The following is a 23,546-nucleotide window of genomic DNA, read 5'->3' on the forward strand; positions in this document are numbered from 1 at the left end:
ACCCAGTCTTCCATCCTCTTGATCCTATTTGCCTTTGAGCTTCCCATCGTTTGTCAACAGCTTTTCATAATGGAATAAAACAAATGCAATATTTCATAGACGCTTTACTCCAAACCCTCCAAATTACGGGACGGAATCCAGAGGGCTGCTATGGGTGTCTGCAGGGGGGTGCTGGAACTGACAGTTTCACAACAGCTGTTGCATGGAGGCATCAATCCTATACGGTGCTGCTTTGCAAGTGGCTTTTCTGTAGGAGCACCTTGCACTATGCAGGATTGATGCAAGGAGGCATCAATCCTGTGATGTGCTGCTTCAGGCAAGAAGGAGAGTCAGAAAAGTCTCCTGGGAAGACAAAAGTGGCAGTCAGGTTACGTCTTGGCATGGGTTTTCCTGCTTAATGCCTGCCTTTTCTTCCTCCTGATTCCCTGACCCCTGACCCCCCCAAATCATCCTGGGCCATCCAATCTGTCCTACAGCAATCAGTGGCTGTCCCTCAACCCACCTCAACCCTTTAATCCCTTCAAATACACCCAGTTTGGCTTGGGACTCAGCCAAATCTGGTGCACAGCCCCAATTAATATGTTCTTGTTGTTCTTGTTAATATCCCACCTTTCCCCCTGACTGGGACTCAAGGTGGCCTACACAAAGCAAAGCAACAGATGAAAGGCATAAAGTGAAAAACAAATAAAAGGTGATAGTTTAATTACAGTAAGAGAATTAAACCAATGTAAAAACAAATCTATTAATATGCAGGTTGTAAAAACAGCACAGCACTATTAAAAGTCCTTTTCTTAAAACAAAAGTCATTTCTCAAAAGCCCGTTGGAATGAAACAGTCTTCAGCTGCTGAAAGAAGCATGAGAAGGAAGCCAGTCTGGCTTCTCTAGAAAGGTCCAGCATAACCAGCAGGGACACAGTCTCCCTGTCCAATTCACAGTGTAAGTCATCCACCAAGGTGGCCAAAGCCATCTCTGCCCCACAACCAGGTCTGAAACAGGATTGAACTGGATCTAGATAATCCATCTATCTCTCTATTTTGTATACCACCCTTCATCTGAAGATCACAGGGTGGTTCACAACGTAAAAATTCAGAAACCCTGGGAGCTGAGATGCCACCACATATTCTAGTACCTTGAACAGAAATTAAATATTGGAGGCTGGACGATAATTATCCAGTAAGGTGGGATTCAGAGAGGGCTTTTCAGTAGAGGTCTTATAACTGCCCCATTTATTTATATGCATTGTTGTATGTAACTGTAAATGTTGTATGCTAGTTACTTTAGGAAACCTGGAATGCATATGTGTAAAGTATGCATATAATAGGATATTTATAGTGTGCATAAGATGCATAATTGTTAGTGGTTTTAGTGGAACTGATAAAAATAAAATTTTATTGTTTGTGAGATCAGAGGGCAAGATGTGAATTGGAAAGAATGCATGCAGATAAGATCAATTTTGAGATTTTCAGAAAATTCCATCCCTACCAGAAAAACATCACTGTTTTCAAATAGTTCAAGAGCCTATTACATAAGCTCATTTGCAACCGTTCTCTCATCACAATTGCAATGTTTAATCTCTTTGTCATCTATTATATCATGTCTCTCAAAATCATGGACTGTTGTCCTTATTTCTCCCTGAAGGGGAAATTTTGCTTTGTCTGTAGCTGTTCAATTCCCCTCCTCCTCTACCACCAGCCAGATATGTTGTTATGTTAAGCAGTCGAGCATTTCTACATGGTTTCTCTCAGCTCAGTCGTCCCCAGATAACACAAATGGACAGCGCTGTACATCAATCTTAAGCACAACAAACAAGCCAAGAAAATGTAGTGGTGAATTTGGAGCTTGGTAGATTGGTTTTTAATTGATTTTATTTTAAAAGAATTAAAAACCAAAGTGTATCTCCCCCTCCCCCTCTCTCTCACACACTTACACACTTCAAATCCTTGCACTATACTGCTAATGCAATGGGAGCAGGTGGCTGATACATACATAATATGGTTGTGTCTACTAATACTCTAATTCAGAATCTCTTGAGGGGATTAATATCTAGACTCTTCAAAATGATATATTGTCAAAATCTGATTGGCAGCATCTCAGTTCATCTCCCCAAAGAAATTGTGTTATCTTTTTTGCCAATCTTCTTCCTTTGTATTGTTTTTCCTTCCCACCTAGAAAACTTTAAAATCATTTGACGTACACATCTCTAGTTAATCAGGAACTCAAATAATATAACTTATTTTAAGGCTATAAGGTCAAGCCTCAAGATTTAACTAGCTTTTTAGGGTGCCTTTATGGTACAGTACTTTAGGTTCTCTACAGATAAAGGAAATTCAGCAGTGAATGGTTATTGCCGAATGGACGCAACCCACCAGTCAATCTTCCATGCTCTTGACCAGCTCCCATTCATGTTAATGGGGCTACTGGAGAGAACATATTAGTGGATTGTGTCCTTTGTGTGTGTTGTTTGTTTCTTTGTTTTTACATGAGATTTTTGTGGTATCTGGTGACATTTCCCCCTTGATAAATGTTCCGGGTATTATCCAATGTTAGTCATACTTAGAGTTGTTGGCATCTGTATCTTATTCAATCTAATTTAAACAGATCTTAGTCAAGGAGTTGTAGTTTTGTAGGTGAAGTAGGAACAAAGAAGTCCCATAATCTTTTAATATCTGCAGTCCCCTACATCAAGGATGGGGAGCCTGCAGACCTCTACGTATTGAAAGACAACAACTCCCACCATCTCTTACAATTGACTATGATTGTAAGGGACTGAGGGTAGTTGTAGTTCAATAACAACTGGAGGACCTATGGTTCCCGGTCACTGTCCTATATCTTTAGGGCAAATGAAAATTGAACATCATCTTGTCATGGAAATGCAGAATTTAGGAAGGCTTTACCTTGTGGTTTTTATGTCTGTTATGCTTGTGTTATAGGCATCAGAGGTGTCTAGAAAAAATGTTGGCAACCCTAAGAGATGCCCTTACCATCAGGTTTCTTCCCACCAGCTTTATCCCTTCAATCACGTGCCTTTCTATAGTACACTACCCCCACAGTTCCTCTTTATACCTCTCATTCTGTGGCTAGTTATTCTCCATAATCCATTCTGTTCTGTAAACACAGGTACAATCCACCAATTGACTTTCTAAACAGAAAAAAATCATTCACATGTAGCATTAACTGTGCCCCTTAGCTCAGATAGCACAGAATTGACCTCAGTTGGTAGGCACCAGCTGAGCTTTCAACTTCAGAAATGACAATAATCTATTAATGGGCCACAGAGTTTGTTGTAGGTGGATCTAACCTGCTCTGCCAGGGGTGGGCAACCTATGGACCTCCAGATTTTGCTGGACTACAGATCCCATAATCCCATAAACCATTGGCTGTGCTGGCTGGGGCTGATGGAAGTTGGAGTTCAACAACATCTGCAGGACCATAGGTTCCCCATGAGAACTGCAAAATGAGAAATGCACTCATTTTGGTTTAGAAATGAAGACATCAAACAGCCCAAGGCTTCCTCACAAGTGGATTTCCTAGAAACACTCACACCCCGCAAGGCTGAACTTGGGTTTTCCCCAAAGCAGAGCAGGTTTTGTCAATTTCCGTCTCAGCATCCTGCTATATAAGTCTAGTTACAGTGCTTCTGTTCCACATTTCATACATTCTTCTGGACATGTAGTACTAAAACTTCAGTATTATTATTAGGCAGCCTGTGCATTTTGTTAAAGAAATAAATGAAATGAATGCCAAGCTCAAAAGCACTACTCTTTAGATCATGGCCAGGTCCTTGCTGTACCTGGTAGGAGCAGATGTGTCAACTTTTTGTTTCCTCAAGATACTTCACAGGCCTTTGGGACTTAAGAGTGCCAATTACCTGTGAAATAACAGATGGCCTCTTTGATTAGCCCAGATGAGTAAAAACACAATTGCCCCTAACAAAGGATTGTGATTAGTTTAGTTACACAACAATATAAAAAAAACCCATAACAGCTGTACTTAGAAACAAATGAAGGGTTTATTTATTTATTTCACTTCATTATCTTCTTTCATCATCACACAATGCCATCTTAATATTAGGACCACAAATTGTACAGGTTCCTTTTCACTTCTTTTTGGCAAATCACTTTTTGCAATTAAAGGAATGGATTAATAATTGCTCCCCAAAGGAGCAGTAATAAAGGCTTAGTGCGGGTTTACATATAATTATTGCATTTGTTCCAAAAGTCTTAGCATAAATCATTAAACATATGTTTTAACTAATTTCTTTTTAAGTAATCTTCCTCTTAAAAGGATTTTCTTTCTTCCTCTTTTGTATGTCATTCATTTGGTGGTTCTGTGCTTTTTTTTTTTTTTTTTTTGTATGCCTGATAATGACTATAGTAAAATTTGTTAACGGTGTACGAAGGCATGTTGCTTCATCAAAGACTTTCCAAGGATGGGCTTTTCTGCAGGCATAAGCAAAAGATAAATATTAAAAGAACATGCTCCTGCATTAGACACTAATACAGTTGAATGCATTAGTGCAAGGTCTGAATATATTCATGAAAGATGACATGTAACACTCCCCCCCCCCCAGTTCAACCCTTTTCCAGTATCCCTCATGCGTGCTTCCATGCTTGCAATTTGTGCAGCTTGTGGACAGTTCTAGCAGAGGGGAGTTCCACCCAGTTTGGGCAGCATCTTCCATGTGCTTTGACATAATCACATTATGCAACGTCAGCTGAACTGAGAAAAATGACTGCAGACAAAGTTCCAATATCTGTTCCTGAACAAGTTGTGTCTTCTGTTTTAGAGACAGAACACAATGGTGCCATTAGGGTTGTGCTCGGAGGCAAAGGTTTGGACATCTGTAGCCCATATTTGCAAGGAGTGGGGGATGACATGTTCCTGCTCCCTTAGCTGGTTGCCCAGATTACTTCCAATCTCTCACTAAAGTCACTGCTTGGAGCCACAGCTTTAATTTTCAAAGGCAAACATGTTGGTGCAAAAAGAAAATACAGAAGGGAGAATTACTGGATGCCAAGATCCAAGTTTGGGGCAAATACTCTTTGGTGAGAACCCCTGCAGAGATTTAAAGTCACAAAAGTAAAGTATGCAGCAAACATTGCTGTTTGAAAAGTTTTTATTCCTTTCCAGATGCAATTTTGTCAGGCTTAGCTGTACTTTTGACATGTGTCAGTACCTATAGAAAGAAAACAGAGCCACTTTCCCAGTAAAAAGCAGGCCTTGCTAAATGGACACAGCAACAGGGTGGAAAGGGAGGTAGGGAATCACACAACAGTCATGGGACTAAATCCACATTGCAGTTCCACAAATCTTATTATTTAGAACTAAACCTTAACTTGCAAAGCTTTATTAAAATGGTCTTGCACATAAACACTTCTCTTTACTTATTCATCCCTTGTCCAAGTATCTGAAGCTAATTTGTCATGTTGACATAGAGAGAACCAGGATTATTCAACATTGCACAGCAAGTGAATAATACTCAGTAAAAGCCAAGGAGATAAGTTGGTCTGATATTTACATTTATTTGGGATTCTCCCGATTGATCTGGGGGGAAACCCACATATATTTTCAAAATGAACTACAGCATTTGAGGTACAATAACTAAAATAGAGCATACATTTATAATTTGAGAATGAATCAATTCATGGAAATTATACCTTCCCATTTTTAGCTGCAGCATCTCATTTCCTCTCGTCGTATTTCTAATGGTGTACAAACTATTGTGCTGTATAAAATAGGAATTATTTATGACCAGGCCATTGACTTATGATCCGTTGTTTTTTAGAAGGGAATAGCTTCCTTTGACATCTAACCCTGGAGCTCAAGGTTGAGATAAATAAAGGGCATTCCCAATGTAGGGGAGGCCATAATAAACCTTTTTATGAAATGTCAGAAAGACACACCAGTACAATACCCACCTTTTCTCTATATGTTGGTCACACAGCCCTCCAAGGCAGAATAAGTCATATTTTGAGTTCACTTTATTTCCCCGCCTCTTCTGGCTATATTGAGTGCATGATTATAGGAAAGGCAGTAAAGTGCTTCCATTAAAAAGAGACTTAACCTGCGAGACAGAGGTCAAGGCACAACCTTAATCTCCATGACACAACTGTTGTATATGTGAATTCATCTATCCATCCATCTTGCTTGCAGTCGGAGCACAGGTTGTAATCATTTCACAGGATAGTGGTGTGGGAGGTTGGAATCAGAGATTTTCCATTCCAGATGACACAAAAAGATTAAAAAGAAAAAGTCCACTGTTCCTGCTCCAGAAAATAGCCCTGTAGTCTCTGCCATTCCCCCCCCCCCAACTAGGATTGGAGATAGGATCATACAACAAAAGTTATTTGTCTTTGTAAAGGAGATTATAAAACAGCAGAATATTGGTGTGGTTTTTTTCTGTGGTTCCTAGTTAGGTGGCGATTTGGGAGTGATTTTGTTTTCTAAGGCTTCATTAGTAATTCATGCACTGGAATGACACAATAAGAGCTGCTTAGCATTCAAATGTCTGAAGCATAAGGCATGTATAAAGATAAATATTTTTAAAAATAAATATTGTAAAGCATTTATAAAATTGTGCAGTCAGGCAGGGTTATAGAATCATAGAATCATAGAGTTGGAATAGACCACAAGGGCCATCGAGTCCAACCCCCTGCCAAGCAGGAAACACCGTCAGAGCACTCCTGACATATGGTTGTCAAGCCTCTGCTTAAAGACCTCCAAAGAAGGAGACTCCACCACACTCCTTGGCAGCAAATTCCACTGTCGAACAGCTCTTACTGTCAGGAAGTTCTTCCTAATGTTTAGGTGGAATCTTCTTTCTTGTAGTTTGGATCCATTGCTCCGTGTCCGCTTCTCTGGAGCAGCAGAAAATAACCTTTCTCCCTCCTGTATGTGACATCCTTTTATATATTTGAACATGGCTATCATATCACCCGTTAACCTCCTCTTCTCCAGGCTAAACATGCGCAGCTCCCTTAGCCGTTTCTCATAAGGCATCGTTTCCAGGCCTTTGACCATTTTGGTTGCCCTCCTCTGGACACGTTCCAGTTTGTCAGTGTCCTTCTTGAACTGTGGTGCCCAGAACTGGACACAGTACTCCAGGTGAGGTCTGACCAGAGCAGAATACAGTGGCACTATTACTTCCCTTGATCTAGATGCTATACTCCTATTGATGCAGCCCAGAATTGCATTGGCTTTTTTAGCCGCCGCGTCACACTGTTGGCTCATGCCAAGTTTGTGGGCAACCAAGACTCCTAGATCCTTTTCACATGTACTGCTCTCAAGCCAGGTGTCCCCCATCTTGTATTTGTGCTTCTCATTTTTTTTGCCCAAGTGCAATACTTTACATTTCTTCCTCTTAAAATTCATCTTGTTTGTTTTGGCCCAGTTCTCTAATCTGTCAAGGTCGTTTTGAAGTGTGATCCTGTCCTCTGGGGTGTTAGCCACCCCTCCCAGTTTGGTGTCATCTGCAAATTTGATCAGGATGCCCTTGAGTCCATCATCCAAGTTGTTGATAAAGATGTTGAATAAGACCGGGCCCAAGACAGAACCCTGTGGCACCCCACTAGTCACTCTTCTCCAGGATGAAGAGGAACCATTGATGAGCACCCTTTGGGTTCTGTCAGTCAGCCAGTTACAAATCCACTGAGTGGTAGCATAGTCAAGACCACATTTTACCAGCTTCTTTACAAGAATATCATGGGGCACCTTGTCAAATGCCTTGCTGAAATCAAGGTAGGCTACATCCACTGCATTCCCTTCATCTACCAGGCTCGTAATTCTGTCAAAAAACGAGACCAGGTTAGTCTGACATGACTTATTTTTCAGACATCCATGCTGACTATTGGTGATCACAGCATTCCTTTCTAGGTGCTCACAGACTGTTTGCTTAATGATCTGCACCAGAATCTTCCCTGGTATTGATCTCAGACTGACTGGGCAGTAATTATTTGGGTCCTCTCTTTTCCCCTTTTTGAAAATAGGGACAACATTTGCCCTCCTCCAGTCTGCCGGGACTTCGCCTGTTCTCCAGGAATTCTCAAAGATGACTGCCAGTGGTTCTGAGATCACACCTGCCAGTTCTTTTAATACTCTTGGATGCAGTTCATCTGGCCCTGGAGACTTGAATACATCTAAACTAGCCAAGTATTCTTGTACTATCTCCTTAGTTATTCTGGGCTGTGTTTCCTCTGCTGAATCATTTGCTCCAAATTCTTCAGGTCGGGCATTGTTTTCTTTATCGGAGAAGACTGAGGCAAAGAAGGCATTGAGGAGTTCAGCCCTTTCTGTGTCCCCTGTTTGCATTTCACCATCTTCTCCTCTGAGTGACCCCACTGTTTCTTTGTTCTTCCTTTTGCTACGAACATACCCATAAAAGCCTTTTTTGTTGCTTTTAACCTCTCTAGCAAGCCTGAGTTCATTCTGTGCTTTAGCTTTTCTGACTTTGTGTCTACACGTGCTGGCTATTTGTTTGAATTCCTCTTTGGTGGTTTCCCCCCTTTTCCATTTTTTGTACACATCCTTTTTTAATCTTAACTCAGTTAAAAGTTCTTTAGATAGCCACCCTGGCTTCTTTAGGCACCTTCCATGTTTCCATCTCATTGGTATTGCCTGAAGTTGTGCTTTTACTATCTCCCTCTTAACAAACTCCCAGCCATCATGAACTCCCTTTCCTTTTAGTATTACTGTCCATGGGATCTCACCCAGCACTTCCCTAAGTTTTATGAAGTCGGCTTTCTTAAAGTCAAGAAATTGAGTCCTAGTATGCTTGGCTGCTCCTTTCCACTGTATAGTGAACTTCAGTTAGTATGCTATACAGTGGTACCTTGGTTCTCAAACACCTTGGTACTCAAACTACTTGAACCCAAACACTGCAAACCCGGAAGTAAGTGTTCCGATTTGCGAACTTTTTTCAGATGCCGAACATGCTCAGTTTTGAGTGTTACGCTTCCGTTTTGAGTATTACGCTGAGGTCTGTCTGTTTTTGCTATTTATTTTCCGTTTTTGCAACTCTCTGTTTTGTTTTTGTGACTGTGTGGAACCCAGTTCAGCTATTGATTGATTGATTGTGTGACTGCAGTTTATTGCTTTCATTTTATGGCCCAATGGTCTGGTTAGATAGTAAAAATTTGTGTTAAATTGCTGTTTTAGGGGTTGTTTTTAAAAGTCTGGAACGGATTAATCCATTTTGCATTACTTTCTATGGGAAAGCGCGTCTTGGTTTTGGAGTGCTTTGGTTTTGGAACAGACTTCCAGAACGGATTAAGTTTGAGAACCAAGGTACCACTGTACTGGCTGCTTGTGGTGCATGATGTCATAGGCACTGGTCAATAGATACTTATGTTGATACTCAAACATCAGCAGTCCACACAGCATTGCAATGAAACAGAAAATGAAGCAAGAGCAGACTGGGTGGAAGAGAATCACATTTCCCCAGAAATAAAAATTGCTGCTTGAATGCAAAGAAGATACAATTTTGCCATCTCAGGAGAGCAACTGCAGGGAGAAACATTTGTATCCCCCCACAACAGCTGAGTAATAACTACACATCCATCACGCAATAAAACAATTGCCTAGAAATGCTCTCAGTGTTCAACGTGACTGATGTTCTTTCCAAGAGTAAATAGCTGTTATGGAAAGAATAACTCAAAGGAAAACTTTTTTTTTAATATCCATTTCGGTTACCTTGAAGAAGCAAATCTGGCTGTTTAACTGAAATCCTAGTGAGGATGAAAGATTTATTGCAGATTTCATGATTCTACACCACTTCATACTTATTGATTGCATTATTAGATGGCTTTCATGTTAAAGTCTCCCTTTGTGTAAACAAGTGGGGGGGGGGAGCAGTGTCATGTCAGAAGGCTCCAGTCTGAGCTATGTAAGTTTATCTGAATATCACAAACAAGCCTGCGTGTGCACACATCCATCCTATACAGTAAGGAACCAAGGGTTCATTAGTCCCAAATGGAATGTCTGTAAGGTCCCAATGTTCAGGCTCCGATGTTTCAAAATCACAAAATAGTGTGTCTAATGAACCGGCCTGGATCCTGTGAACATCATCATAGGCCCTTCTAGGTTGCTAGGCCCTGCTAGGTTGGCAGGAGATGGGACCGAACAACGGGAGCTCACCCTGTTGCGAGGCCTCGAACTGCCAACCTTCCGATCGGCAAGTCCAAGCAGCACAGTGGTTTAAACCACAGCGCTAACTACCCACAAAATAAACCTGCATCTTAAACATAGAAGCAGTCGTGACAGAGCGTATTCAGAGGTACAAATATGTCTATTGTCTTCAGCAACCTATAGTCTATCTATCCTGGCCTGTGAAAACATAACAAAAGTCTCTCTTAGTTTGTATGTGTACCCTGAATTTGTTGGGTGATCCAACCCATAAAATAGGATTTACACAGCCATAACATAGTAGTTCCTCCCCTTCCTCTAATACAAGTCAAATACTTATTTCATCTGTAGACAATCTGCATAATATAGGCAGATCTGCTTATGAGCTTCTCAGCTTCTTCTGATAGTCCCATCAGGGGCCCTGATGAAAGGGAGAAACCTTAAGATACAGATGGGGAATCATCCTTCATCTTTCATTCTGCAAACTGCCAGACAAACAGAAGCCCCCATAGACAGGGGTGGGGGTTGCTGGAGTAGAACTGCAGCCCTTAACTGCAATTGATGTTCAGATGCAACTCCCACTGGGAACTGGTTCAAACAGATTTGCTAATGGTGAATAATTAAGAGCAAAATAAATAATCAATAATGCCCAGTACTTGTTGAGTCAATTGAGGTGGGGGATGGAATTCAATACTGTGAAGCATATTGGAAAGGATGGGAAGGAGGGTAGCAGTATCACATCAAGGGTTTCTTTTTTAACTGACTGGTCACTTTGGTGATTTTGATTGACTGGCAGCTTTTCAGGGGGTGGGGGGAAAGGTTAGGAGTCTCAGACCTGCCAGAAAGAGAGCTGTGAGTAGGTCACCCGTCCTCATTTTGAAGACCAGAGAAGGCTGCAGGCAAAGCCTTTTCATCCACACTTCCCTGCCATTCTCTTTTTGTTCCTTTTCTACTTGAGTAGTTTTCAAAGGCCCCCAAATTGAGAGTAGAAAAGGTGGGAGAGAAACAATTCCTTCCTCGTTTCCAGATCTAGTAGTGAATTTAAAGGGGAAACGTACAGGAGGGGGCGGAAACACCTTCAGGTTGCAACCTGTCGGTTTTTAACCTCAACTGCAAGTTGCCTCCTCCCATCACCTCCTTTTTACAATGGTGCATTTGCAGCTTTAGTTTTTTTGTCATAAAGAAAGAAACAAAATCATAAAGATGGGTTTTGAAGTATAAAAGGGAATTATTTACATAAAGGAGACATTTTACATCTGCTGGGTGATACGGTATTCCTTTAAAGTGAACGTGATGAAAGGCTCCTGAGCAGGTTTGTCACATCTGAAGTCAGAGCGTTTTATCGCACATTGAATATATTAGATTTAATCTCACGGAGACTTTGAATCTTGTGTCGGGTCATGGGCCCCTTATTTGCAAGGCCAGCTCTGATGCTTTGTTTATGAGCCCGAATGTGAACGTAGAGCTGAAGGGAGGTTTGATCTTAAATCAGAGATCAGAGCATTTGGTGTGATAGGTAGCAAGTAGTGCAGAAAAATTCTGGATGGCTGCAAATTTGTTTTAGGGGCCCCCACCCCTGAAATCAGAACAAATTAAAACTTGACATTATTGGGGCTTGCCTACACTACGGACTTAAAAGGGGTAGCTGCCAATTCCCAGGAAAAACAAGGGGGTGTGTGTTTAGGTCACAATGTGCGTGCCAGGCATGCCCTGCTCCAGACATACAATTCACCATGGTAGGTATACACTGGTACATTTGTAGAGCCCCTCACACCTGCTAAACACCTGGACAGTGGGGTGTGGCAGGCTGGCCCACAGGGCTTCGCAACCCCCTGCGGGATTTACAATTTGGGGCACTGTAAATATTAAGCGGGATATCGTATTTTGGCAGCCAACTAAAAGGTTTGCAAGAAACCAACCAGAGAATAGAGAAAATACTCACCCAGGAAAAGACTACTGGATAGGGTGAGCTGAGCAACCAGTGAAAACTTCATCAAGAATAAGCAGTTAACAAGCACAGAATAACTTTTTCATAGGTGTTGATGAAGCAGATGTTTATGTACACATGGTGAACAATGACTACGCATGTGCAGGATCTGATTTAACATTCCAACATGGGGAACAAATTCGGAGATGGGGGATGTTGATCAATTTGTAATGCAGCTAAGCATTTCAAGCAGGACATACTCGTATACTGAACAAAGTAATTATAAACGTGCACGTTACAAAGGAAGTTAGGCTGGCAAGCACATGAGCCAGGGCTTTTTGGGTGGTGGCCCCACAATCTTGGAATACTGTCTCATGTTATATTAGGGAGTCCTCATCCATGGATATTTTTATACAAGCCTTAAAAACCATGTTACCTTGGCTTACATAAACTAATAGTTGCTGTGGCTCTGATTGTGTGGTCTGGTCTTGGTGGCTGTATTGCTAGTTTTAATAATATGGGTTTGTTTTGTTAAGATGCTTAAATGTTGTTTATTGTTTTCTTGTACTATAATGTGAACCACCTTGGGAATAATTTTTATTCTAGAATTTTATTCAAGATTGTGCAGGAATTTATTAGATCAAAAAAATTCAGGACCGCCACCAGAAATAAAGGGGAGACACCCCACCAAAAAAAACCCATAAACAGTCCAATGAGGACTGTGTATGCTTAGTGTGTGAATAATGCTAATGGACTGTTGCAAGGAATGGAAAAATGGGAGGGACATTGAGGGTCTTAAGCAGACATTCACCACACTGCAACATTTTGTTGCAGGTCTCAGTAATCTTTTCCACAATTCTGCTGATTTCTGTTTGTCAGGGCCCTGAATGATGTAGGCTTGAGATGCTGGTTGCAAGGCTCACACAACTGAATGCTCTTGCATATATTTTTTAATAGTTTTTATTTAAAAAATTTCAAAAAACAATCCCTAGAGCTAGATTTGAAGGAGAATGTTCTAGCTCAGCAATAATACCTAGTTTGGAATGCCCAGTGACTTTTTGTTTTCATCTGTTTTCCTTTGATCTAGGACACTGTTGGCATCTTCCTCCTTCAGACATAATGAACGATGCAGTGTTGGGGACCTGTCAGCTCCACTGGACTCTTTTGTTTTCTATTCATCATTATGTCTTAGCTGTCCTCTTTAATTTAGCCAGAGTTCAGTGTGGGGCACGGGATGGAAATCACTCGTTGCAGAAGACAATACCTTGGCTCTGCATGGAGATTTCACACATCCATTTATTATCATGTGTATACTTATACACAGTAGATGCAGCTGTTAGGATTAGAAAGAACATTTAAGGTAATGATTCCTATAGCTCGTTCAGCGATTAATAGCTTATCTATGGTATAGACCGTTTCGCTCCATAAGACGCACCTAGTTTTTAGAGGAGAAAAACAAGGAAAGAAATATTCTGAACGAAACAGTGGGTGCGTGATTTTTTTGGTGCAGGCTGTAGCCATGGACATGCTATGTGATCTGATGGTGAATTTGGGGTGACCCAATGCAAAAATCCCTGAGGATCCATGGGCTTTTACCTCCCCCCTTCCAGGCAGTCTCCTTTATTGCTAGCGTCCCTTATCTCCCTCCCAGTTGCTGACTGATCAGCTGCTTCCTTTCAACACCCCTTTCCCTCTTGTTTGCCTTAGTGTCTTTTCCTTAGCTGGAGCAGTTTTTTGCCCCTCCTTTTCTTCTAATTTCTCTCCTCATTACTTTAGTCTTCCTGTCTCCTCTCCTTGCAAGTTTGCTGTCTTTACCTCCCCGCTCCCAGGCAGCCTCCTTTATTGCTAGCGTCCCTTATCTCGCTCCCGATCGCTTGCTGATCAGCGGCTTTGTTTCAACACCCACTTCCCTCTTTCAAAAAAAGAAAAGGAAAAAAAAGCATGATCTGCTTTTCTCCCCTGGGCAATTCAGCTCCAGGGACCACACATTCGCTCCATAGGACACACAGACATTTCCCCTAACTTTTTAGGAAGAAAAAAGTGTGTCTTATGGAGCAAAAAATACGCTATTTTAAGGCCAGCATAGGCAATGCCCTTCTGATGTTGTTGTACAACTGCTCCCAGAATTCCAGACTGTTGGCTGTGCTGGCTGGGACTTGTGGGAGTTGGAGTGTAACAAATCTGCAGGGCCACAAGTTGCTTACCTGTTGCACATGTGGATACTCCAACCTTTGAGCTGCTTAGTCAGAGAAAGTACCCTTCACCCCACGTTAGGAAAGCTGGGTTGTACAAGCAGATGAACAGATCCCATTTACACAAAAACAGAGATTAAAATGCAAATTGATTTCCTCATTTTTAATCCTTCTTCCAAATATGTACACGATCCATTTGATCTGGGAAGTCAAAACCAGTTGACTGAAACCCTCATTTGTCCACAGTCACCCTTGCATTAGTTGAGGTGAATTGCAGTGCATTTGCTTCTGTAGCTCATAGAAATTATTCCCTCTCTTAATCTTGTTCACATGAAGATTTCTGTAATCTCAGATGGATTTTATCTGTTGGAAATGCAGTTACGAGCTGAAATGCATAATGATACTATTTTTTTCTTTTGTTTGCTGTTAATGGAGATAGTCCCCCCCTTCTTCTTGAGAACTGTATTTTTGTATTGTGTTTGCTGTTCCAATAAACTGGTAGCTTTGTTTTTTTTCAAGTATACCCACCCAAGAGGGCAGATTCCAGATGCTGAAATATTTATGATTTCAAAATTGTTGCACCTGGCTTTTCCTTCCTTTTTTGTGTAAAGCATTAAAACTAATTAATGTCATTCTTTATTTCCATTTCTGGCTTTCTGTTTTCAGCAAAATTGTGCCATTTGCATGAGAAAAATGTCACAGTAAGAGAAAGCTGGGAGGGGGGGTATCTGTGGGAAATAAACATCATTTCTGCTTTCCCCGATATTCAGGACCCTAAAGATGGCTGCTCAGAAGTAAGCCCCATTTAGTTCAATGCGATTTACTCATAGGAAGGGATGGGGAAGAAATCTGATTAAAATTTAAATGTGAATCCCCCTAATTTTCTCTTTCTAAAACAGAATGCAAATTGGAATGCAGCCAGTCTTCAGCATTTGCACTTCTCCACATTTCACAATGCAATTCTCCAGCCAAGTGATATGCACAAATATGTATATACTAGGATCAAGTGTTCATAAAAGCATGTGTTGGTGAAAAACAACATACAAAAATGCAGTAGTTTGTGAAGAAATAATATTTTCAAAAATATGTATAAGGCAAAACTGCTTACAAATATATGCATATTAGGAGAAATTCACACTAAACTGCTAGTTTAGTAAAAATAAAAATGCAATCTGAATCAGAACTGGGGAGAACTAAAATTAAGATTGGAAAAATGAGAAACTGAGAGAAACCCAGATTGACAGATTTGCCCATCTAGGGCTTGCTGATCAGAAGGTCGGCGGTTCAAATCCCCGCGACGGGGTGAGCTCCCGTTGCTCTGTCCCAGCTCCTGCCAACCTAGCAGTTTGAAAGCGGGAAGGTAAACGGCGTTTCCGTGCGCTGCTCTGGTTCGCCAGAAGCGGCTTAGTCATGCTGGCCACATGACCCGGAAGCTGTTTGTCGGCTCCCTCAGCCAATAAAGCGAGATGAGTGCCACAACCCCAGAGTCGGTCACGACTGGACCTAATGGTCAGAGGTCCCTTTAATCCCAGTTATAGGTTTGCAGCCTTAAAAAAGCCATGCTTATGTTGCTTGCAAGCCTTTTCTTCCCTTCCAATCTGCTTTGTTTTCTTTCTTCATCCCGTTCTGTATTGCTTTCAAAAGTAACTTCACTTTTAATATTTTACCCAAAAGGATCCATGTCTGCTCAACTGAATGACTTCACTTATATTTATAAGCTATAAAGCCAGAGTAGGATTTGACCCAAAGGATCTTACTCAGTTTATTTCATGGAGTTTTAAGTAAGGTTCATGACCATTAAGTGGTCTGTTTTTTTCAGCTGTTGGCAGAAGAAAGACTGCCATTTCCAACCCAAATGTCTCATGGTTTTTATTTGTGCACAAGCCTGTTCTTCCCTCTCAGAAATCAATAAATTATCCAACTGCTATTTAAATACAGCAAAAACTAGCACAACAACTTATACATTATTACATAGTGCAATCGACAGTAGTTGCTTAAATGCAAGAGGCAATCATGCATTGGGAATAGTAAATATACTCAAATAAATGGCAGTGGGCTCTTAGATATAAATACTGTATTCCTAATAGTGTTTAATATAGAATGGTATGCTGGGTTGTTCACATGTATTGAAAAATTAGTCTATCTTTTGGAGGCAAAAGCTAAGCAACACTACAGGTTAGTGCATGTTAATACAAAACAACAAACCCGTGTTGCAAACTTAGCACAACAAACAATACAGTGGTACCTCTGGATACGAACGAGATCCGTTCGGGAGCTCCATTTGCATCCAGAAGCGAACACAACCTGTGACTGCGTGTGTGCGCATGCGCGGGTTGCGATTCACCACTTCCGCGCATGCGCTTGACGTCATTTTGACTGTCTGTGCTTGCGCAAGCGACGAAACCCGGAAGTAATGCGTTCCATTACTTCTGGGTCACCACGGAGCACAACCCAAGGTATGACTGTACAAGCAACACGAAGACCAGTTTACTAGATAGCACTGCAATTCTTATTGCATAATATACATGATTTAGTACAACAAAAACAAAATGTGTACACTTGTAAATTCTCTAATATATTTGAAAGCGAATGAACACATGTCTGTCAATCTTTGAAAGTCCGTAGAAGTATAATACAGTAAGTCTATGGTTGAAACAAAGTAATAGATGCTATCCTGTGGGCTAAGCGGTAAAACTTTTTTTAGGCATTCATGGTGCCAAAGTAGTAAGTGAAGAACAACGTAGGACAGTGATCCCGGATGTATATTATGCAATAAGAATAGTGCATGTTAATAGCTGGCTGTATTTTGATGGTCACCACAAGGCATATGTGGCAGGAATAAACGGGGGGAAATAAGCCTGCTGTAACTATACAGTACCCTGTCTCTCCTCAGAGTGAAGCTACTTAGATAGTAAATTCATGTCTAAGGCTTTAGAATGTTTATTCACAGTATATTAATACAATCCTCCTTTTTGCACATTTAAAGCAAGGATGGGGAACCTCAACTTTCTGGCCCCCAGGACTGTCCTCAAGCCACACCCCTTCTTCCCTGGCCACAGCCTTCCACTGTAGGCTTGCCATACGTCTGGAAAATTCCAGACATGTATGGAAATCGGATGCCTAAAATAGTGTCCAGGGTTGTCCGTCCCCCCCAGGGTTTTTCTCCAGGGTTTTTTTTTTTTTTTTTGCGGGGCGCATGGCGAGAGCTCCAGCCACCCATGGCGCTACTGCTGTTGGCATTGGCTGCTGCCTCCCTTGCTTGGCTGTGCACAGCCACCCCATCTAGAAACCGCTTCTCCAAGGCGCAGTGTCCTGAGCGTGGTGGGCTCTTGCCACAGCCGCAGTGCCAGCACCTGGCATGCCTTTCCGAGGGGCCTAGACTCGCTGTTTACATCTTCGAGCTTCCCCTCCTGGCTACAAGGTGTGAGCATTCTCCTGCGGGTAAAAGGGAGGCAACATGGGCTTGTGTGGAAGCGTGTGTGTGTTATTCCGGAAATTGGAAGCGAAAGGAACGCTTTCACTCTCCATGAACTCTGTGATCAAGGGAGGTTGGGTGGCCTCTAGCCCTAGCGGAATAGGCTCCCCCTACCCCCCACTCTTGGCTGGAGGTGACACTATGGTTGCAGGAGGCTAGGCAGGCTCCTTGTAGGCAGCGGTGGGAAGGGAGAGCAGGTTTGATGGGGAGCTGCAGAAAGCAGGGCAGCAGTAGCCAGGGGTGCACTAGTTATGGTAGCTACCTGCGTTATTACACATAAGGGTTAACTTTTCCCTTTAAAAAAATCAACAATTTTGGGGATGTCTGGATTTTTACTTTTTGAAATATGGCAAGCCTACTCCACTGGGTCTTCTTTGTATCCTTGTTGAGTGTTTTACCTGGGTAAAACTTGGACCTTGCTCATGCTTCTAAACTGCTTCGATGGAGGGCAGAGAGGCATGTGTGTGTGTGTGAACCATCTAGTCTGGTGTACAAAGGTAAATTTTATATTCATTGGTCTGCCCCACAGGCCACCCCCAGAAGGTACCCTAGAAGGAAATGGTGGCCCTCAGGCTGAAAAATGCCTCCCACCCCTGCTTTTAAAGCCAGCTTGATGTGGACAGACCACATCAGTGGTGGAATAAATCTCTTAGATGACATGATGATGATAATAATTTATTGTTTATACCCTACCCATCCAGCTGGGCTTCCCCAGCCACTCTGGATGGCTCCCAACAGATTAAAAACAGAATAAAACATCAAACATTAAAAACTTCCTTAAACAGGGCTGCTTGTGAAGAAATATATATGGAGGGGAGGGTGAGCCCTGCCCCTTCTTTCTGCACATGAATAGGAATTCCTGCACAGGGACTATGCATATGCACCCCAGTACACATAGGATCTGAGTGAGGATGGATCTGATGGATTGATCAGTCTGTGTCAGCTTCACATGTTCATAAGCCTGTTACGTCCTGGTTTTGCATTCATTTGCATTTTTTTTTAAATATCTGAATGAAAATTCAAATTGAAATACATATTGAAATACATCTATGAGGTGGTGGGAACGAGGCAGAGGTTTCCTCCTCTGCGAAAAGGACTCAAATGGACCACTTCCGTCTGTGGACTTCCCTTTCTGCCAATGGAGGGGAAGGTCTACAATGTCTAACTGCTCCTCAGCAGACCTCCTCAGGAACTTTGGGTTGCTCTCTTAATATTTAAAAGCCCTTCTTTGAAACTATTTACCTTCAGGATAACTCGCTTTATGCACAAGATCAATGGAACATAAGTAAATATTATTTTATTTAAGTGAAAATGATGTCTTCCCTTAAGGAAATATTGAACCATTTTCACATTCACAACCAGTTTTAAAATGAAATTGAGAGCAGGAAGAGAGAAGGGAGATATCCAAATGCGAGTATTCTTTGTCACCATGTGTATAAATAGCTGTAAAGTGATAGCATAAGTGAATGTCTTGCCTCTTCCACAGGCAAATGGAGCTAATAAAAGTGGCAATCCTAGGAGACTTCCATCTACAAATCAAATTTGGTCCTCCTGCTTTCATAAACTCCTGGCATTTAATCAGTGGCGGAGTGCTGTTTATTGGTTTGGCTTGTAGTGCAGATACCTTCAAGATCATCTCTTAAATAAGCTCCGAAGGAATTATAGTGGAGTGCATTGGAATAGCTTGCAAATGCCTTGAGTTGGAAGACAGGGAGAGAAGTTCTTATGAGAAATAAAAGGTATCAAGTGCCTAAAGATTGTTAACTTTTTTTTTTGAAGAGTTGGCTCTTCAGCCTGAAGTGGCAGGCTCTGCAGTAAAGCTCTTTGATAGATGCTGGTGGAAGCTTTCTGGATCTGGTTGCAATGACAAAAGATAACGGCTAGGATTCAGAGACCTGCATAGGCTTACACGGATTCCAGTGAAATGTTTGACACACAAAAACACCACCACCCAGCTTTATTTAGCTGCCTCCCAACTGTTTTTTTCAAATTTCCCTTGGTTTCAGAAGCAGGTTTCCCCCCAATAAAAATAAGTCTAAAACCCTCGTTGCTTCATGAAACTAATGTAATGCTTCTTTGGATCCATGTGTTTTGGTGATAAGGTTCCAAACACAACAGTCACCTTTGTTATATATTTCTTGGGTGCCTTCTGGAACTGCTCAGAGATCATTATGAATTGGTTGGGTGCATGCCAACTACCAAAATTACCGGGTGGGTGGGAGGAGTAGTGATACTAATTCTCTGTAAGAAACATAAAAAAAAATCCTTCCAGTAGCACCTTTAAGACCAACTAAGTTAGTTCTTGGTATGAGCTTTCGTGTGCAAGCACACTTCTTCAGATACACTGAAACAGAAGTTGCCAGATCCTTCTATATAGTGAGAAGGTGGGGAGGGGTATTACTCAGAAGGGTGGTGGGAATGGGAGATTGGCAGATCTCACTATATAGAAGGATCTGGCAACTTCTGTTTCAGTTCTCACTATATAGAACCTTCTCACTATATAGAAGGATCTGGCAGCTTCTGTTTCAGTGTATCTGAAGAAGTGTGCTTGCACACGAAAGCTCATACCAAGAACTAACTTAGTTGGTCTTAAAGGTGCTACTGGAAGGATTTTTTTTTTATTTTGACTATGGCAGACCAACACGGCTACCTATCTGTATCTGTAAGAAACATCAGACAGATGGTTATGACAACCGTGCAGGGGTGGGGGATATGTGGTCTTGCAGATGTGGGCTGGCATTTTTATACCAGCATTGCCAAAAAATGTGCATGCATGAGGAGCACCCATCTCACAATCAACACCCTTGATGAATGGCTCCCAATCTATATAATAAAGAGACCCAGCAGCAGAAATACTCGGTTGTCTGCTTCGTTTTAATTCACATACCTTATTTTTAAAAAAACTCACAGTTGGCAACTTGGTCAACCAAGTATGACACAGGGACTCTGCAACCTATTTCGACAATTTCTGATTATGTTTTTTTAGCTGCTTGGAAGGCCAAAGAGGCCACATAGACCAGGATAGCTCCTTAACAAACAAACACAAAAGCAAACAACAAACAAACAAACTTATTCATATCCTGTTCTTCTTCATCATCTCCTAGACAGAATCATGAATAAACTGCAGGACAACCTGGAGCAGATGATACCATGAAGAGAAGTTTACAAGTCCTCTATTGCCAACTGCTTAGTAAGTAGACAGTCATCTGAATACTTTGATATTCTCTATTTTAGGTGTACTTACTTTGGATATGAGTAATACTACTCTTGCCACCCCCCTTCTCCCCCCTCTTAATGTTCATCAAAATTTATTGTATTTTTCCTTCCATTGTTCATCTCACACAACCCACCTTATCCCTTTCTTTGCCTTTCTTGGGCTCGGGGTTAAGCTGTTAAATTGTGTTCTTTTAAGGGCAAGCTAGTGGTGATAGCAAATGGATGCCCCCATGTGTCTTAGAGTTGGATATCTGCCAATTTCTCTTATAGCAGTTGTCTGAACTACTAGGGACAATCTAGCCATGTTGCTAAATGCCTGGATGCTGCCAAATGCATGAATGCCTCTGATAACTGCTTAGAGGTTTTGATGATTAAGGGGTATATATAAAATAAAGAAAACTGCGGCTGCAAATCGTAATTCCCAGCTCCTCCATAGTGTTTAGAACGTAACTGTGTGCTGATGTTTTCTCCCTCCCTCGTTCTCAGTGATAAAAAGGGGAGGCAGTATAATGCCAGGCATAGGTGTCCAGTCACAGCAAGGGTTGAGGTTGAGGTGGTGAGTGGTCTTTGGCACAGGCACTTACAAACAAGGTGCCATCAGGAAAGGTGGAGTCACATCCAGTTCCTGGACAGAGGAGTGTCTAAGATTCTGACTAGAGCATTTCCTTCTGTGCTGTAAAGAACTGTTGATTCAGCAGAATGGTGGCGCAGTCATTGGTTCCTGCAGCATGGAAGTGATGGGGCATTATTAAGAGCATTGTCTTGAGTCTGAGGAAGATGGCAGTAGATAATACATTCTCCAGTTTGGGTCTGAGAGCTGAGAACAGCAACTTCCCCAAAAGTTGTCTCCACCTCCCATGAGTTTTCCTCCAAGGAAGATGGGAATGGGGCCTGAAAACACAATAGGATGCAGGTAAATTCTACCAGATGTTATGATGGGGGAGAACAGAGCCAGATGTGTATTTCTTACTTTTTGTAGCAGCTGTACATCAGGTCACATTTCTAATTTTTTTTTTTTTTTTCAAAAAAATTTTTTTTGGTTTTCACACTTATCACATAAAAAAGATACTAGAGAAAAGAAAAACATTACAATACACAAAAACAAAGAAAAACAGAATTATTACTTCCAAATCCTAATTTCATTACATTGATAACTGACTTCCTCGAATCCCCTCTAACTGAATTTCATTATATCACCTATTTAGCAGTTCTCCAAATTCGTATTTCTAATAATATTAACTTCTTTGACATTTCTAATTTTAAGATGTCTCTTTGTTCAATGCAGGACTTGTTTTTGACCCTGAACTCTCAAATATAATCTACTAGTTTTATTGTTGTCATAGTAGCTGTACTTTGCATGTTTGCAAATGAAGAGTTTGTTTATCTTTAGAGCTGCTAAATAAAGTAAAATTAAAGGGGATCAATATGTACTCAGTTCCTTTAGTTTAGTTTAGTAGGTTTTATCTGTTGATAAATGTTTTATATCCAAACCTTGATTCATGTCATCAAATTACTTTCCGCAAGCTTCATGCCATGCTATCTAATTCCATTAAAAGTTATTAGGTGTTTTAACTGCTATGGTTATTAGGAATTCTTTTGTGTTCATTTTTTACATAGTGATGGAATGTTTCTAGTCAGCAGTAATCTATTTAGGGATTATGTATTTATGGAGCTATGGTATGGCAGAAAGTTATTTTCACATGTTCATAATTCACACAGTCTGAATTGATACATAGGATGTACTCATCTGTTTGCAAGTGAGGTTGAAAATCATTTCCGAAAAGAGGATTTCAAGTTAGTTTATGAGGGTCATTCCCAACCCATTTATGAAAGTAGCACAGATTAAGATGTTTTTCTATTTACTGTTATATTCATCACCACAAGATAATTTAATAGAGTTTGAGCTAATGAAAATATTACATCCCAAGCTAATGCTAATTCAAGCACTGGTGAGTACTTTCTATAATGCACCTAAAATTTACTTCATCTGCACATAAGTGATTAGTATATTATTATTACTGATGTAATTCACTTCATCTGAGCATAGCAAGCTGCTTTATTGGTTCACCTTGCACAGTATTACCTGACTAGCAGAGGCTTCTTCCTTGACTTCAAATAGGAGACATTCCTGGAGGTGCCAGGAATTGAAACTGGGACAGTCTACTTCCAAAGCAGATGCTCTGCCACTGAGCTTCAGCCTTTTCCCAACTGTACTTCAGATACATAGGCTACAAATCTTAGTCTTTGCATTCATAAGCCAGAATCTACTTCAGCTGGTGCATGCATGCAGCTGGCAGGTTAGGGCAGGGATAGCAATATAGTGCTGCAATTGTAGTGCCATTTACCTGGGAGAAAGCCCCAATGAATTCAGTAGGTCTCACTCTGAGTAGACATGGCAGGGGTTGCACTGGTAGGAGATCAAAAAGCAGAGATAAACAACTCAGTTCTGGCAGTCCCTTTCAGTTTTCTTTGCTTTTTGGTGGGTGAGCCTGCAAAACTGTCAACCAGGTAGAAGCAGGTTGTTGTCATGTGATGATGCATATTGCACATGATGTGTATTATGCAGATGTAAGTCACAGACTGAAACATTCATTGATTTTTGCATGGCTTTTGAGA

The 23,546-nt window shown here is 41.2% G+C and overlaps 1 protein-coding gene across 3 annotated transcripts in view; it reads left to right on the forward strand.

Annotated features, from left to right (window-relative positions):
• TMEM108 (transmembrane protein 108) overlaps positions 1–23,546 on the forward strand; it is a 190,968-nt gene that overhangs the window by 62,883 nt on the left and 104,539 nt on the right. For 2 of the 3 annotated variants that reach the window (XM_080975925.1, XM_080975929.1), the window contains exon 3: positions 20,819–20,904. In XM_080975925.1, the coding sequence (XP_080832051.1) occupies positions 20,865–20,904 (40 nt within the window). In that variant the 5' untranslated portion in view covers positions 20,819–20,864. The remainder of the gene's footprint in view (positions 1–20,818; positions 20,905–23,546) is intronic. The other variant, XM_080975926.1, reaches the window with a different exon arrangement.

Source organism: Podarcis pityusensis (genome assembly GCF_964106645.2).
Source record: "Podarcis pityusensis genome assembly, chromosome: 12".
NCBI lineage: Eukaryota > Metazoa > Chordata > Lepidosauria > Squamata > Lacertidae > Podarcis > Podarcis pityusensis.